At 41.1% G+C, this 17,854-nt stretch overlaps 2 protein-coding genes across 2 annotated transcripts in view; one reads left to right on the forward strand and one right to left on the reverse strand.

Annotated features, from left to right (window-relative positions):
- The window catches only part of LOC306861428 (staphylococcal nuclease domain-containing protein 1-like), a 195,763-nt gene that overhangs the window by 86,098 nt on the left and 91,811 nt on the right, over positions 1-17,854 (forward strand). The window lies entirely within an intron of this gene.
- On the reverse strand, positions 9,974-14,498 carry lrrc4.1 (leucine rich repeat containing 4.1). The gene is made up of 2 exons (XM_079403619.1): positions 13,722-14,498; positions 9,974-13,575 (listed from the first exon to the last, which is right to left on the reverse strand). The coding sequence occupies exon 2, from the start codon at positions 12,943-12,945 to the stop codon at positions 10,369-10,371; it is 2,577 nt and encodes an 858-aa protein (XP_079259745.1). The 5' UTR covers positions 12,946-13,575; positions 13,722-14,498; the 3' UTR covers positions 9,974-10,368.

A 17,854-nucleotide genomic window follows, 5' to 3' on the forward strand; every position in this document is an offset into this window, starting at 1 on the left:
GCCATTTTTGACATTTTTGCTCAATTACACTAATGAGAGCATTAGGAGCGTGTGCATTTGTGGCTCCGCCAGCCAGAACTCTGAAATGGAGCTTTTTCACGCCTGAGCAGGGAGGTGCAGAGAAAGCCGTCTTGACTGCAGAGTGCACACTGACAGCAAGATGCTCACTAGGTATGGCCAGAAGAACGCCATCGCTTTTTTTCCCCTCTCTTTTATTGCTTTTCTCAAACGCATTCCTGTGCCAGGAAGCGGCTGGAATTTGGCCGTCCTTTTCTTTTCCACCTCTTTAAAGTGATTTAGTTAGCTTCCAGTCCTTTGTGTTCATCCCCACAGGTACATTTGCCTCTGTGGCTTTGTCTTTTCTGCACTTCTAACAGGCTGCTAATGGCTGTGTTTGTCATGATCTAGATGCGTTTGTGTGCCTCGTGCCAGTGGAATTGGGAGGTAAGCCATGTGCCGGGGTTGCTAGATTCACCCCTTCCGCATGCCAGCGAGATGCCTGACGTTATCCTAGCATCTTGCGCACAAGACTTGCGCCGTCTGCCAGCGCAGTACATGAAACCTGGCACTGGACGCGTCTTGCGCCACAGGCCTGGGGGCTAAGCTCTTGATGTTTATGTTCGGCAGGAGAAGCGTGGGATTTGAGTTAGCGCAGGTGTACGGCAAGCCAAGTCGGTGTTCTTGCAGAGTTTTGCTAGCCATGTTAAAATGGAAAATAGTGTAAGCATGACCCCTTTCTGGTGTAGTCTGTGCATCAAGTGCATCTTTTCCATTTCCCAGAAGCCTCTAGGATTCTGTCTTAGATTTACGGCTGTATTAATCTACTCTATGTATCCGGCATTCTTGGCATTAACGCTCGCATCTAGAAACGAAGCCGCCGCCGCTCGCAGTGCTGTCACCTGAGCTGATTTAGCAGGTGCTAACCTCCATCAGCCAGGAAATGTCAGGCTGCTCTGGGCTGCATTTGTCTGCCGCTTCCTTCAGGGCAATGCCTGCTGATTAGAGCATGTGCCTTTCAGAGCGTTCTGAAATATGACCCGCTTCAGAGACGTGGCTCGTGTCAGCGTGTCTACTAGTTTGCCGCACTTTCCTTTAATTAGCATGTCACAGGTGAATGTAAACAAGCTAGTACTGATGTTCATCCTAAGCGGCGCCCCCTGTTGGTAACATTAAGTGGGTTTTTTTCACTTGCTTTTATTGACAGATTCTCTCTGAACTTTTAGAATCTGGTAATGCTGATGCAAGGACGCACCAGATATGTTTTATATTTTCCCTGCAGGATTGCCGGAGGAAGTCCTGAGAGCTGTGGGCAAAGAGACGAACATAAACGTCTTGAGCAGACATTATAATGTCTGTCGATCACCAGAAGCAAAGTTAGATCACTCGACGGCCATCTTGGCAACACCCCAGGGAGATGTTTTCTCTCTAGCTAATGGGTATAAAGCACAGCTGGTATCCACTTAAGAGAGGAAAGACCAAAATCTCAAACGGTTAAGACTTTGAATAACATCAAATCAACATTATACGAATTTCTCTCATATCTAACCCCCCCCCCCCCCCCCCCCACCCCGCAGAACGCCGCTAATCTGTGTTCTACCAAAAAGAAAATAGATTTTTTTAAACGAAAGGCATGGTGTCTTATTCTACAGCTAATATATTTTTTCCTATAGCTACTTTTGTTTTTCTACAGCTGTATTTTTAGCAGAAATTGTACTTTTAGGAGGTACAACAGCTTGTCACTGTGGCATCTTTGTAACTTAATTACCTCTAAAATGTTAATAGTAGTACATTAAGGGTGATTTTGCTACTGTAAGGTACTTATGCATCTTTTGGGGAGTACAGGGTTCCTATGGGATTTGGAAAAGTATGGAAAAAAAAGCAGAGTATGGAAAAATATTTGTTTCCAGACTTTTGACCCTATTTAGTTTTTTTTAATAATATAAAATTAAGAATTTAATGAAAATAAATTTATCGTACAAGTGAGGTTTCATGGCAGCTGTTTAGTGGTTCTTTAGTGATCGCCAAATATGACAATGAATTCAAGGTGCACATTTTTATTATGCAAAATGCATGTTATAAGCATTTTGGGTTTCTTCACACTATATTCTCAGCACCGAATTACATAAGCTCAAGGACCTTTGCAAAAATAAAAAAAATACAGACTTTTATGTGCACACAATGAACCATTAAATTTAGCATATAGGACAATGAACACTGAGCCACCTGTTGTGCCATCAGCCCATTTCGCGGTGTGGTTTCTTGGCCGCCACAGAGTATGCGTTACCTAAGGCCTTGAAATATGGCATACTGCCCCAATGAAAGCCAAATCTTAAACCCTTTTTTACAGTACCAGTCTTTTTTTTTTTTTATAGACCCTTGAACTTGGCAAAATTTGGCAATTTATTCATCAGCCCATTTCGTGTCATGGTTTCTGTGCTGCCACAGAGGATGTGTTAAATTGGACATCAGGCCTTGATATTAGAGGTACTACCATAAGGCGGGCAACAATTTGAGCTGGTAGATCTGTTAATTCATGTACATCCATGCTCTCGTTTTATTCATAGTAAGATGGCAATGATTCACAAAGGAAATAGGTTTTATAAAACTAGAAATTGTAATGTGTAAGCATGCAAAAGCATGCAAAACATTACCATGCACAAGTGAATAGTTTCTCGAGGGCTCGAATTTATTCAAATAAATAAAATAATAATAATATTTACATAATTAAAATAATAATTCAATTATAACAAATAAAATAAACATTTAAAGATGACACTACTATATACCAAATATAAAGCTGAAAATAATTTGTCATAATTTATTTATAATAATTTAATTCATTTGTTAAATATGGTCTGAAAATCTACAGAGAGGTTTGGAAATATGAGTCTGGAAAATTTGGAAAAAATTGAAAATTTGTAGGAACCCTGGAAAGTAGATAGTGTGATTTATTTATTTATTTATTTATTTATTTATTTTTTACACATTTCTTCAACATTGGTTGTAGGTAACGAGATGTTACCAGTATGGCAAATATAGTACATCCATATTGAATTCATACAGACTTAACAGTACATAATTTATTAAGACTCGAAAGTCAATACTGTCCATACTTTTTACAAAACATTTGATTTTTGAATGAAAGCTGCGTAAAGCTAGTTTTGCTGCTCTCAGCATGTTGGCCTGATAAACACGTTCTCTGTTGGTTACATTCTCCATTTTGCATTGTTCTGTGTTTTTAAGGTCCTGTCTATCAGAAACTGCATTTTTGCAGAGCCTTGCTGTTAAGACTTTATAAAGGGTTTGAATACTCATTTGTGTTTCTCAAACAATCTAATTTAGAGTCTATTTTCATTTTTTTTTTTCTCTTATTTTTCTAATGAAGCTTTTATGTGGGTCCATTAAAAACTAGAGACTGTATGCTCATAAAACCGTCTGAGAATTGTATAAATGCTCTCACTGTAGCCTAATTTATTGGATTTGACTCCATCAGCTTGAATACCGGGTTTACACTTAAGCAATTATGCACAGCGTCCTAAATGGTAACAATAAATAAGAGAAAATTAACATTATAGCATTTAAAGAACTACAAATCCCAGGATGCACCAACCTGGTTAATATTCCTTCATCCATTGCATTCTCAATCACTGATCTTTAAAAAAATGTCGGCAAAATGAATTTGGCATGCACAGCCTGTTGGTAAAAATATTCAGAGGAATGGTGGTTTTGTTTTTAAAGATGGACAAATCATTCACAGCAACAAATTAACGTAATATGTAAGACAGTATTCCAAACGGCCCACATATTTACACGCGCCTTTTCTCACTTTCTACCCCTTATTCCACTTTAACATAGTGAATCAGAAGGGGTTTGATAACTACTGTCTTGGACAGCCACGTTGTTTAATTTCTCCTTTTCAAAGTCGCAGGGGCTGTTTGTCAGGCATCAGGGGAAAAAAATGCAAAGTGCAACAAATGGAGTCGTTTTCTGCAGTGCTTGCGCTCAGCCCAGCATCCTGCATCTGAAGCACATGCCCTCTGGGTCACATTTTAAACATGTCGAGGACTGAGGGGGCACAATTCTTCCTCAAGCTACTTTCATTTGCATGAAGTTAAAATGGAACAGGCTGGCACCAGCTCCCTCCCAAAACCCATACGACACCAGAGGCATGGGAAACGGCACCGACGAGAGATGCAAATGTGCCATGAGAGGGGCCTATAAACCTCAGATAGATTTCTACTTTAAACACTCACCAAGGGCTGTGCTAGTGTGTGCTTGCTGGCAGTTTTACTACCTGAATTGTCTACTGAGAACTCTTGTTCTGTGTTTTTGGTCTTCAGGCGCACACAATGATTTTATGGCAATCTTTATGCGAAGCGAGTATTATTTGTCTGAAGAGTGACTTGATTTGCGACTGTGTGAAGATATAGAGCGTCTACGCCTTTGTGTTTTCTTCTTTTAAGTGCTAGTTTGCTTTAGTATGCCAGCTCAGAGGTTAACGAATGGTGAGACAGAATCTGTGCACCAGCCATTAACCGTAGACAGTGGCATCTGAATTAATGACGGGTGACTTGACAGCACTGCTTTTCCTGTGTTTACTTCATGGGTAATTGGACCCTCTTCTCCCCCTTTATGGGCGAGGGTATGAACAGAACAAAACCTAACAAAATTGTGATTAACTGTGCTGTCTTTCATTTAGGGGCCTTTGGTGGCCTTCATAAAGCCACTTTTTATTTTCGGCCAGAACTGAGGCCCAGACAGAAGTGCAGCCAGTTAACATCTGTTCAGGCGCTCTCTTGGGACCGCCAACGAGAAGGTCAGACAATGACAAACGCTCTGTTAGCTTTTGTAAAAGGGCTGTTTTGGCAAATAATGTAAGAATGTACAAATATTTCCATATAAACCAAAGCAAACCAAGCAGTAAGCATGTACAAGGCAGATTATAAATATACATGGGTTGTCAGAAGTGACCAGTTGTGTTCCTGTAGCTCAACTAGGATGACGTTAGCAATGCCAAGGTCATGAGTTTAAGAAATTTAGTTTTATTTCGCATGTCAAAATAAAAAAGAAAATGATTATATAATATACATAATATTTATATAAAGCTGTTTATAGATTTTGAAGCTGATACCATCACTACAGTTCACTTTCAAAACTTTTGGCACCAGATTTAAGAACTTATTTTATAAATAACATTTTAACCGAATCTATGACCAGCTTAGTATGATTCTCAAATTAATGATTCTTTTGAAACCATAAAAGCATACAATTGTAAAGCATGTACATGTAAAGCATACAATTTGTTTCTATGTTGTGCTTAAGGCTTGCAACATTTGTACAAATTAATGAAAAAAAAAAATGGTGCCACATTTTGTTTTTGTTTTAGTATACAAAATATGTGTGGTTATTGGATTTCATGGTAGTTATTGGATCAAATTGCGGTCTCTTAAACTGTAAAAAATATTTTTGCAAGAATTATTATAAAGTGTATAATCTTTTAATACAGTATATTTTTTTTTTCTCAATGTGACTTTTTTTTAAAACCACTAAAATTAATGAAACTGGAATTAAGTTATTTGCATTTCCTGTCTTTAGCCAAGTAGAGCTTAGTTATAAATAGAAAATGGCCTGATATTAGCCATTTGATATAGCAGTCTATCACTTTTAATTATCCTAATAAATAAAACGCATCTTTTATGTATGGGGGACAGAAATAAACTGTTAATGACCCTTTTAAGCACCAGAAATGAACCCAAACGGTAGATGTTCTCACCATTAACAGCACTATAATGGAGTCATACCCTCACTTATACCCCAAGGTATAAGTCAAGTTTCTGATCCCTCATTTCAGAGTGGGCCTGACTACCTACATTCCATCTGTACTTTATTAATGCCTCTCCTCAATTTTTATACCTACACTGTAGTGTTGTCACGATACTGGAATTTCTAACTTCGATACGATACCTTGAAAAATATCGATACTCGATACCATTTTCGATACCACGGTGAAAAAAACTGCCACAATATTAAGGGGGTATTTTTTTTAATTTAAAGATAAATATAACAAGTTGAGAACATGCGGTATATTTTACATGAACAAAAAAATGTCTTGAGGTACTGCATTTGTTGATTTATTTATTAATCTTTTATTAATCTTAGTTAAATGTTAATTGAAACTAACGTTTACTAATACATGTACTAATTAAAATCCAAAGTTCTATTTGTTGATATTCTCATTGGCTTCATAACCAAAGTATTTCCAGATATAGGGCCCTATGAAATCCGTTTTATTTTTCCCCAAATTCCGTTTTATTTTTTTCTACATTCAATTTTTTCCATTTTATTTTTTCTGGATTCCGTTTTTTTCTGTTTGAATTTTTCTGGACTCTTTTTTTTTTTTAATGTTCAAATTAAATGCTATTAATCTAAAAACATGTCTAATTCATTAAAATCATGAAAATTATACAATTTAACATTTAATTTATTAAAAGTGTAACAAAAATGACACGTTTAGGGCCGTATGAAATGTTTTATTTTTTCCTCACCTTATGCTTTATTGTTACCAAATTCTGTTTTAGCATGTCTATTATTTGAATGCATACAAACAATTTTTATTTATTCTTACAGTAGCCTTATGAAATGTGTTTTCCCCCTCAGAAATTCTGTGTTGTGTATTTAAATTTGACTGGATATCAGATGAAGGCATAAAACAATTTTAATTAATTTATATTTGAATTAATGAAAATTAAACATTTACATTTTTGGCAAATGAAGGGGATTTACTATTAAAATTAAAATATTTTGTGATTATTTCTTTAAAAAAAATGAACAGTAGTAGTAAGTAGTAGTATTATGTACATTCTACTAAATAATAGTAATATGGCCTATTTCTGGCACACCGTCTTTAATAGGCTGTTAAACCAAACTTTTATTTTGACGGGTTGCCGTGAATACTTCTAAAGTTCTGTGTGTGTATGATATGACGCTAGTTTTACTCAAATTAAATGGTAAAATGCTCGTAAAGTGCCTTTCAGATCAGTTCTGGAGATATTGTTGATGTATTTATGTCCTCATTGAGATGGCAGACGCTGAAATCACCGCGAGCGCCACATTAGTAAACAAAACCGCACGTGCAGCACATTCACACAGAGACGCGCAGAACATGCAGGATTCATATTTAAATCCACTTTTGATTAATTCATCCAAACTTTGACAAATTCCGTGACATTCCGCGTTAAACTGTAAATTCAGTTTTTATGACTGGATTCCGTGCGCGTTCTCTACATCGCGGAGATCATAGATCCCTACAGATAGCGCTCCTGCTGTGTTCTTTAACAACCAGAGCAGTCATCTTTCTATTCACTTCACTTTTGCTATTTAACCAGAGCGAAGGAGACGAGTGCGGTCACGTGTGGTGCTTGTCCACGCGCCTTTGGAGAGAAGTGAAAGTGACAGCTCGGCTAGTATCGGTGTATCGATACTTCGGGAAATTAATATTGGTACCGTTCAGATATTTCAGTATCGATATTTATCGAAATATCGATATTTTTGACAACACTACTACACTGGTACAGCCCAGTCGTCGTAGCCTTAACCTTCCCCTCTTCAGCTCTAGTTGGCACTCTTGCCACATGCTTTCATTCTAAGATCCCTCTTTTTTCATACTGCTGTATATTTGCACTTTCTAGTCCTTTGCTGTCTAAATCTCATTCTTATTTGATTCACACGTTTGCTTGTTTGCTTAAATGCAATATTTCACCAACATTGCTTTTGGCTTGTGATCATGGTTGAAAACGTTTTCACCGACCTAACCCCTCACTTCTCTTCCATGTCATTTCGTAACAGCATCCTCTCTATTATTCCCACTTGTGTTTGAGCAGATATGTTATTGTAAATGTCCGCCTCATGAGCCAAACTGCGACTTGGTTTGGTGAATTCGGGGTTCTTTTTCTCATCAGTGAGCTGAAGAGCATGAAGGGTCCTCGAACCCTTCGGCAGAATGTGGCCTCTTCCTTTATTCTCTTTCTCTGCTCTTATATGCTGCTTGCTCAAGGAACCACTTCAGTCCTATACAATGCTCCATTAAAACCAGACTGGCAATTATAGCTCTGATGTTCAGCTGCATAAACGGCGCTCACTGGCTGTAATTGCAGTTTTTAAAGGTATTGCGGCAACAAAGGCTTTGTTTGTGAAGACACAAGAACAAGGGTTATAAGCTGTAAAATATGTTGTGATAAAATGATGCTCTACCTGAATTTATTTATTTATTTATTTATTTTTATATATATATATATATTTATTATTATTATTATTATTATTTATGTAAATCATAAATCATTGATTTCATTTGGTGCCCCTAGTGGCGCTGAAATTACACACTTCACCGTTAAGATCTGCTTGTGACCATCTGTAGCTCTTGTTTTTGCTTTTAATATTTGGCATTAGTTGTTGTTTGAATTAAAATGGCTATATAGTTACATCTTACAGATCTGTAGTTAACCACAATTCCCCAAACTACCATTGAATCGAGGTCTGTGGTGTGAACGTACCCTACACTACTTTGACAGACAGCCAAAATTACTGATAAAGACACTGTATATAGAAATACTGCTCCCATTGGCTTTCTTTTTTTAAAGAGCCGATACAAACAGTGTGAGACTGGTCTTAACTGGGGCGCTGCACAGCCTAAAGCCAGATTCATTTTTGTTTTGTGTGTGCGTGCTTGCATGTTTGTCTAGGCGTACAGAGTGGGTACTGGGTCTCACTGTGGCCAGATGTCCCAACTTTATGTGAAGGGTGTTTATCTGTGTGAGCTGGATCAATTATCATGTAATCAGCTTTAATCTCCTACTCAGCCAATATGCCCTGCAATGCAAACATGTATTATATTTTATTACCCTTTAATATGCCATCAATTTATGACCTCATTTTTTTCTATCGTTCATTATTTCTTATTCTTGCATTTCAATTAGCCAAGGTAAAAAGCACTTGCTGACACTTAAACAATCCTTGCTGAATGAGTGAGAGGAGCAAAATAATGTACACGTCGCAGTCAATGCTTATGAGCTTGTGCGATATGTCGTGAAGCACCTCTTATGAGCGTACCGAATCTGCTTGATTTATGACAACTCACTTCCTGTCCATGTGATGTCAATGTCTAATGCATTGGCTTGCAATGAGCAGAGGAAATTGCTGGTGAAACAAAAGAAAAATCCAGAATTTAGTTTTATCAAGACATCTCAAAATTTGGATGTGCGTCATGTTTCATCTACACACATCGCTCAGTTCTTGTAAAAGCATTGGGTTCGAATTGGATGCTTCACTGCGAATGTTTTTCAAATTGCAAACAAACCACTTCTTTTTAACCAGACCATTCTAAAGTGCTAAAAGCAAGGGCAGGCCAGCTTTTTTGTGCAGACCTATGTCTTTTTAATGTATTTTGAAACCTTCTGCAGGCAGCAATTGTCCAAACAACAACGTGCCACAACTTCACTGTCATGTTTACCTGACACTAATAGCAGAACTTTGGAAATAATGCAGTGAAATATGTAATTTTTTAACAAGCCTTCTCTTGTGATGTAAAATAGCAATTCACCAATAAATTATAAAAGCTCAGTTAAGCCACTGCAGCACTGAAGAGCATACAAAGTAAAAAGAAAACGGGAGAAATGCAGCCTCTGCCCAGCCTTTTAGACTTAAGCGGCACCCAGCACTCTGAGGGTTAAATCAGAACTGCAGTGAGCCCTACTGCAGTGTCTAAAGCATTTGGCTGATCGCAACAGTACATCAAGAGAGAAAAAAAATCTAAATGGTTCTTCTTTTTTCTTTTCTTCCAAAAATCCTTTTATTGCATTTGTAACATTTGGCACAGTACAAATTCATGGTGCTTTTACAAGATAAACCTTTTACTGTTCTGTTTTTTCAAAGAAAGACTTCTCAGTATAAATGTTTTTTTTTTCTTTTTTATATTTTTCACTGCATTCTCTGTAGCGTTGTTTAGAAATCACACAGAATGGCCCTTTAAATAAGACTACCCTCATATCTTAAATTCAGTACGGCATCTTAAAACAACTCATCTTTTAAATAGGAGTTATAAGTTAAAAAATAGTTTCAATTTATTTTTATTTTTTTATATAATCTGCATTTCTATGACCAGCCCATGGTAGTTTCAGTTTTCCATATATATTTATTTATAAGCATTGTACAACAAGAAGTCTTTAAGAATTGCACTCTACAAAAAAGTAGTTCCTGTCTTTTTTTTCTCCTCTTTTGTGCATTCTATTACATGTTTTTATGCTCAGGTGAGGGTGGACCTATAGGGGGAGAAAGGGTCATTTTGACTGAGGTTTTGATTTGTTGTGGGCCAGACTATATCTGAGTCTCTTGTACTTTCTCCTTGGTGTGAGTTTTTAGAACAAGGGCCTCAGGAGTAGCTGTGAGAGCTCTGGTCAAGGTTCGAGGCAAAGAATTTCCAATGCTGTTGCTTTCTGTCCATTTGGCACCATGGCCCGGTGGCTTGTAAGTGTTGAATTTGGGCTTCAGGGTCCTGTAGTCAATCTTATGCGGGCTGTTGTCCACATTGTGAGGACTGTAATCCATTTTGGACTTGTGAGGGCTGAAGTCACAACTCACATATTCTACTTTGAGGGGGCTGTACTCTGCCTTGAAAGCACTATAGTCAGGTTTGAAAAGGCTGCTGTCTGTCTTGAAGGGGCTGTAATCGGATTTGAGCTTGGGCATACTGTAGTCCGTTTTGGATTTTGGAACACCATACTCTGGTTTGAATGGGCTGAAGTCTGGTTTAGGAGTATGAGATTTGTAGTCAGGTTTGTGAGTACTAAATCCATGTTTGTAGGGGCTCTGCTCAGCTTTTTTGTGTATGTGATAATCCGGCAATGACTTGTGTGAATAGTCCATCACTTTGTGAGAGCTGTATTCCAAAGTAGGTTGGTACATATAGTCTGTTTTAGCTTTGTAGGTGTTGTAGTCTGACTTATGTTTGTGGATGCCAAAATCGTCCTTGGGTTTATGGGTACCATATTCTAGTTTTGGTTTGTAGCCGTAGTCAGACTTGTAGGTGTTGTAGTCCAGTTTGTAAATACTGTTATGATCCCTTATCTCTGGTAGAGTCAGTGCCCCCTCCCCTGCTATATTGGCAGCAGATGCCGGTGGTGGCAATTCTTCCGGAATAATCTCCAGAGTTCTGGCTGCAGCCACAGTGCTCCTCTGCTGATGCCGCTTTCGTAGTTTATAAAATACAATTAGCATGATTGCTGCTAGCAAGGTTACTGCCACGAAACAACCGATAATAATCTTTGTTGTCTTCATCACCTCATCCAGACTGGTACTGGCTGGGTTGGGCGGCTTTCCTGTCGTCGCTTTTGAGCCAGGTACAACAGATGGGCGACTTGATGGAGTGTCAGTGCTCTGGAGCAGTACTGTCGGCGTAGAGATGAAAACTGGCTGAAAGACGGATGGCGAGGCCGTGGTAGTGGTGCTGGCACCTGCTGTAGTCGTGGTGGTTTTGGGCTTGGACATTTCAGATCTGGGACTCAGCACCTCCACTGTGACTGTGGTGAAGTAGCTAAGGTTGGACGTATTGAGCTCAGCCGCACTTACGTTTAGATAAGCCGAAGCGTTGGAATTTCCGGCCGCGTTGGACACCATGCAAGTATACATGCCCGTGTCACCTGCTAGCACATTCGAAAAGTTCAAAGTCCCATCATTCAGCACGGTTATCCGTGGGTGGCTTGATGCATGAGTTAGAACCGTCCCATTTGGTAGGAGCCATCGCACAGCAGACATGGCCGCTGTTCGACATCGCAGTTCTGCCACACGTTCAGCAGAAATATTCAGGTCTCTTGGGGCATCTGCGATAAAAGGGGCGGAGCATTGCATTGCCCCAGTGTCACCCCGGTCCAGCTCAACCAACTGGCGGCCTCTCATGTGTGCAGGGGAGTGACAACGCCCACAGCATGTTGAGTTGGTGGGTATGTACTCGCGTAGCCAGCGTGCTAGCCAGAGTGAGTCACAGCCGCAGTTCCAGGGGTTGTGGTGGAGGTGAAGTTCCACCAGGAATTTCAGTGGTGTAAAGAGGTCATGGGGCAGTGAGCTTAGATTGTTGTGGGCCAAATTCAACTCCACCAAAGAGGCCAGGTCATCAAATGCATTTCGCTCAATTAGCCCTATTTGAGAGTTCATGATCCATAATTTTTTGAGTGAAGATAGTCCTCTGAATGAACCTGGTTTAATCTCAGGAAAGAGGTTCTCTGAGATTTCCAGCTCCTCCAGCCCAATCAGAGGCGTCAGGTTGGGCATCTCCCCTCGAATGTTGCACATCCCCAGGTTGAGGTACTTGAGGTTGATTAGACCTTCAAAGGCCCCATCTGAGATGTACTCCAGTTTCCTCAGTTCACCCAGATCCAATCTCATTAGGGATGGCACTCGGTTAAATGCATACGAAGGGATGCTTTCAATGGGGTTATTTCTCAGCCACAGCTCCCGCAGCTTGGACAGATACTCAAATGCCCCACTTGGCACCACTGTCAACCTGTTATCAAATAGTTCCAGTGTGTTGAGATTGGTCAGTCCACTGAAGGCACCCACTTCAATCTGTCTAATGGCGTTGCGGCCCAACTGCAGTACCTCCAGGTGATGGAGGTTGCGGAAAGAGTCGGACTGCACAGCCTCAATGGCGTTCTCCATCAGGTTTAGGTGCCGGGTGTTGCTGGGTATACCTGGTGGCACGCGAGTGAGCCCACGCCTGGTGCACACCACCTTGCTTAGTTGGTTGTTGCAGGAGCAATCAGTCGGGCAGCCCTGGGGCCCTGCTGCGGCCACCACTTCCACGCACGCTTGAACCATGAGGAACAGGACACAGAGCAGGGCGGCTTTCCTGGCTCGACGCACAGCTACCCGCCCCAGGAGACTCATGATGTGGCACATTCATAATTCAGCATCGTCTGGGGGGGAGGGGGGGTTGTGGGGTGATGATGGGGGTTGGGGAGAGGGGGGTAGTAAGCGGGGGGAAGGGGAGGGGTTCACCTCTGACTACTGAAGCCCTACCCTGGGTTAAACAACACTCTAGATTGTTTTTCCATTTACTGAACTGGAGGCTAAACGTTCAGTGACAAGTACTTGAGTCAAAAGGGAGAAGTGAAAACCCAAGGAATAATGAATCAAATAAAACAAGGGAATATATTTTATGTATAAAAAGGGTTGGAAAGGCTCAACACCTACCTCAAAGGTTTTACACGTCCAATTTTTGCAATCACAAAATAGATATTTTCCCTCAAATTCCTATATTCCCAGGATAAACAACGCCTTTTCTTTTTTTCATTTGTCAGAAAACAAGAGATGAATGCCAAAATGGCCCCTAATAAATCCACAGAGGAGCATCCGATGAGACGTGTAGCAGCTCTGCAGGGCCTCAGAGCTTTAGGCAAAAGTGCCAATCCAGTTTGGCTCCTATAGAAGCGCTCGCTCTCACACTATCCACAGATGCTTGTCCTTGGATACCTCCGCTTGATGCTGCTACTAAATGCCCATGTCTCCATAGAGGACTGCTCACACATGCTAAACCAGAGTAGGGGGAGGAAAAAAAAGGGAGGGGTAGTTAGAGGGGGAAAAGAGAGAGGAATGAGAAATCCAGTCTCTTCAAATGTTCTTCTATGCTTTTGTTTAGAGAATAATAAAAGTGTCCCTCTGGTGTTTCCACTCACTTTACTTTGTCCGTCTCCCTCCCTCTCAGTACGTTTTGTCCGCTCGATTTTTCAGCACCTTGTCCAGCTGAAAAGACTGTGACACTGCGGTCATTAGCGCATTTCTTTTCTTAAGTAGCTCCGCGTTCAATCTCCGTGCGCTCGCGCTTGCACGCGGCGAAGGCTGCAGGGTTCTTTCTACACGCTTCCCAATAATCCTTAAATTTTTCTGTAAGAAGTTGACGACGAGAGTCCTGGGAAGGTGTAAAGGGGGTACCAGCTCTGTAAGAAGGCTCATTCGCTGTAGAGAGATCGCTCTCTCTCTCTGCCTCGTTCTCCTTCGCTCTCTCCTGCTTTTGAGCGCACTCTCTCCTGCTTTCGAGCGCACTCTCTCTCCCTGGAATGAGAGAAAAAAGAGTGTTTCTTTCCCCCTCTCTGTGACGTTGTGTCGATCAGAGAAGTATCCGTATAGCGCTGCAGTGCCCTGAGCTCAGTGCAGAGTTGAAGCTCTCAGCTTTGTCAGCGGCACAGCTGTCCGGCTCGAGCTGGTGGACGAGCGCTGAGACTAGGGAAAAGTGGCTCCCAATGGCAACATCTTCCCTTGCTTCCTCCTTTTGGTCCTTTTTATTTTTAACCTCTCTGGCCCCGGGTTAGTCCACCTTCCCGCCGCTGTGTTTTTTGCTATGTTCTGTGGTGCAGTAGCAGGCACCCGGGATGCAGGCTTACATGTCTGCTCTTCTTTTTGTCCTTCAACGAAAACGTGAATGTACTGCTGACGCATCACACTCCAAGCAGTGCATTGGTTTGATGCATTGGTTTTAGTACGTTAGCTCATCCGTGTCCGCCCCCTCTCTCTCTCTCTCTCTCTCTCTCTCTCTCTCTCTCTCTCTCTCTCTCTCTCTCTCTCTCTCTCTCCCACTCATGCGCTCTCTCTCTCTCTCTCTCTCTCTCTCTCTCTCTTTCATACCCTCCTCTCTCCGTCTTCAAGGTTCTGGTATTTTGTAGATCTGTTTAGTTGTCTGCAGCCTGCAATTGAACTGCTGCGATTTGCACACGGTTGCTTCCGTTTCTCAGATAAGCACCGTCTGATTGATGAATGATTTTACTTTGTCCTCCACATTCCCAGCTGGGACCCCCTCCCCTCGAGTTGACGTGGTGAGGTGGAGTGATTTGTGTGGTCTGACCCAACACTTGGTCAGTGAGACTTCTCTGTTGACTGAACCTCGTGTGAGCGCGTGCCTATACTGTTTGACCGGGGTGCTTAGTCCACGGGGAATCATGGGAGGTGCTGCCAAAGGCTATTGCTCTCTTCAGATGGATTAAGCCTCCTCTGGATGCTGTAGAGGGAGTCTCTGCACTGTGCAAAGCTGGGCCTGTGGTGTGAGGACACTTTCTCACTTTTCTCTCTCTCTGTCTCTCTTTTATCCTCCCTTCCAAGATTAAAATATCTCCCCTGTCATGCAGTGGGAGCTAAGATGGTCCCTGCTCGAAGAGAATAGGGCTCACCATTTCCTGTACAAACAGAGCTGCTTAGCAGTGCTCTTTTAAAGCATGGCCCTGTAATCTCTCTCTCAAACCTTGGGCGTGTTGGCATTCGCCCAGTGTTAGCCAGCAGGTGAAAGGTACTTTTAAGAGGTGCTTGCATCTCACGCTTGTAACAGCAGATGTAATAGAATTGAACAGCAGTGCTAAACAGCACAGCACCCTGGGCAGCCAATGGCTGGCATTTTGACACACCACTGTGTATGTGTGACAGTGAGTGTGAGATTGTGAATGTCTTTGTGAATGACACCCATAGCTTGTGGTAGCGAAATAGGACACATTTAGGGATTTGTGACCCGGTTGCATAAAGCGTCAATTGTCTGGTGACTTTATTTAAATGCGCATATACATAAGACCCATGGGCTAACCCTCTAGTGAATTATGACCTATGTGTGCTTGAGTGTGTAATGTATATTTTTTGTGTCCATGGACTACAAACCTCTGAGTGTGTGACTGCGGGTGGCCATTGGCAGGCCTCCACCATCATTTGGGCCATTCCACTCTCTCGCTGTGACGCTGACCCAGAACACCATGCGTGTAGTGGGGACACCCAACCCTCATCCCTTCAATCCCCAGGCCTTCAGAAATGATCTTATGCTGGCGGAGAGGGCCCAGCTTGCCAGCTCAACCTGCCTCAGGCTGAAGGATGCAGGGAGAGGTCTGCTCCGTATCGGCACCAGCGACCCAGTTTGAAGGTTGGATCTTGTCAGTAAGTGGGCAAGCAAGGGCAGGATGGCCGCCTCAGGGTTTGCCAGTCTATCTGGGATATAGGGTCTGCTGCATGTAGGTCAGCCTGCTTCCATCGTCCAATTCACTGGAGAGGACCAATACCAACCCAGCAATATTTGCGCTTACTGTACAGTAGTCTTTCAGAACATATGTATAGAAGTTAGGAAAAGGTGGCAAACTTCTTACATATAATTTATTAACATTGGTTGATTTCCATAAATCAGGCAGTGCCCTGGAGACACACTTGAATGTAACATACATATATATATGCAGTTTAAGCACCCAATAATTTTGCACCTGATTTGTTTGTAGATTTGTATAGATATCTCCATAGGAAGTGGACACTCTGAAGCACATGCTCTGTCCACCCTTGTTGACCAAACCTTAACATTTTTTCATTATTTCTCTCATGCTCTGAATCAATCAACCTAAAGCAGGTGGAAATGCTATCGTTTCGGCTAACACTTGTGTCCTTGAGTGAGGAGGGGTGACCAGACACTTACTTTCAATATCATTTCAATTTCCAGGAATTAATTCTAAAAGAGATTATAGCCGCCACAGTAACCTGGGCTCTCTGTCCGCTATCATTCACATCATATTGTCCAGCTGTGAACAGCTGTTAGTAAACACATGCAACAAGATTTAGAGGTTTATGTATCATTTCACTGTGTTATCTCGTCTTTCCCTCTGTTTCATCCTCTCTCATCATCATTTCATATCTGTTCTAATTTTCTGTTCTCTACTCCAGGCCTCTATTTCCTTTCCACAATCCCCCACTCTGTTTTAACTGTCTGTAATATAATATTTGAGGGCCAGTGGATGGTTAATGATATTTGTCTTGGTTGTTTTTCCCTGTGATGGATTGGCTGAGCTTAAGACAATCCACTCCGAAGGGATGGAGAGAGTGTCATCCCTTCTGCCTCCTGCTCCAGCACTCTTGTAATGCTATTGTTTGCAAACTAATGACCTTCATTAAACCTCTGTCTATTAGAATGTTCTATACCAAATTAAAAGCTTATGCAGTTATTTTAAAGGGATAGTTCACACAAAAAAGCAAAAGTCTAGTCTTTTACTCACATTGTTGTTCCAAACCTATGTAACTTTATTCCGAAGAGTACAAAAGGATAAATTTGAAGACTGTGCTGATCATGAAATCACATGAAAAAAAAAGTTAAAAAATATATGACTTGTGCGCTACTGATCTTCTGGAAAACATGCAACAGCAGTGCACATAAATTTGTGAACGATTATTGTTTTGAGTGACATTTTTTAATGTTTCATTTATTCTTTTTACAAAACCAGTTTGAATGTTTTGTTCATGAATCTTTGATCCAGTTCTCAAGTTCAACTCACTGACCTAATCCAGTAGCAGCAGTAATGTCTTACAAGTAGCAATTGGCCAGACACTCTGTTATTGTTCACTTTTCCCCTAGCAATTTTCTTGGGAAATTTAATCTGTCACTAATAACAACGTTGTTCCAGCACGCACTATGAGCGATCACTTTCATTGTTTGAGTTTCAGAATAGCATCTCGTTTAGCTCCATACTTATCTTAACTGACAGCTGACACATTTCTGTGGGTATGTGGAAGGTGCCACATGCCAAAATGACTGACTGACTTACTTTTAATGAGATATAGGGAGCTGAGTTCAATTTTCTGTTCTCTGGTGGATCTTGAGGCTTGATATAGAGTATTCATTAGCAGAGGAGGATGAGAACCCGGAGTCCTTATTTAACTGCATATTAAATGGCCCTTTTTAACGTAATGTACACACTGAAATGAAGCATTCACTCAAGGGTAAAACGATGTCATTATTGAGTGCCAAACTGTTTTTCCTGAAAAAAACAATATGCGGCGTAGATAAAGAACATTTAAGGGCACT

Source organism: Barbus barbus (assembly GCF_936440315.1).
Source record: "Barbus barbus genome assembly, chromosome: 42".
NCBI lineage: Eukaryota > Metazoa > Chordata > Actinopteri > Cypriniformes > Cyprinidae > Barbus > Barbus barbus.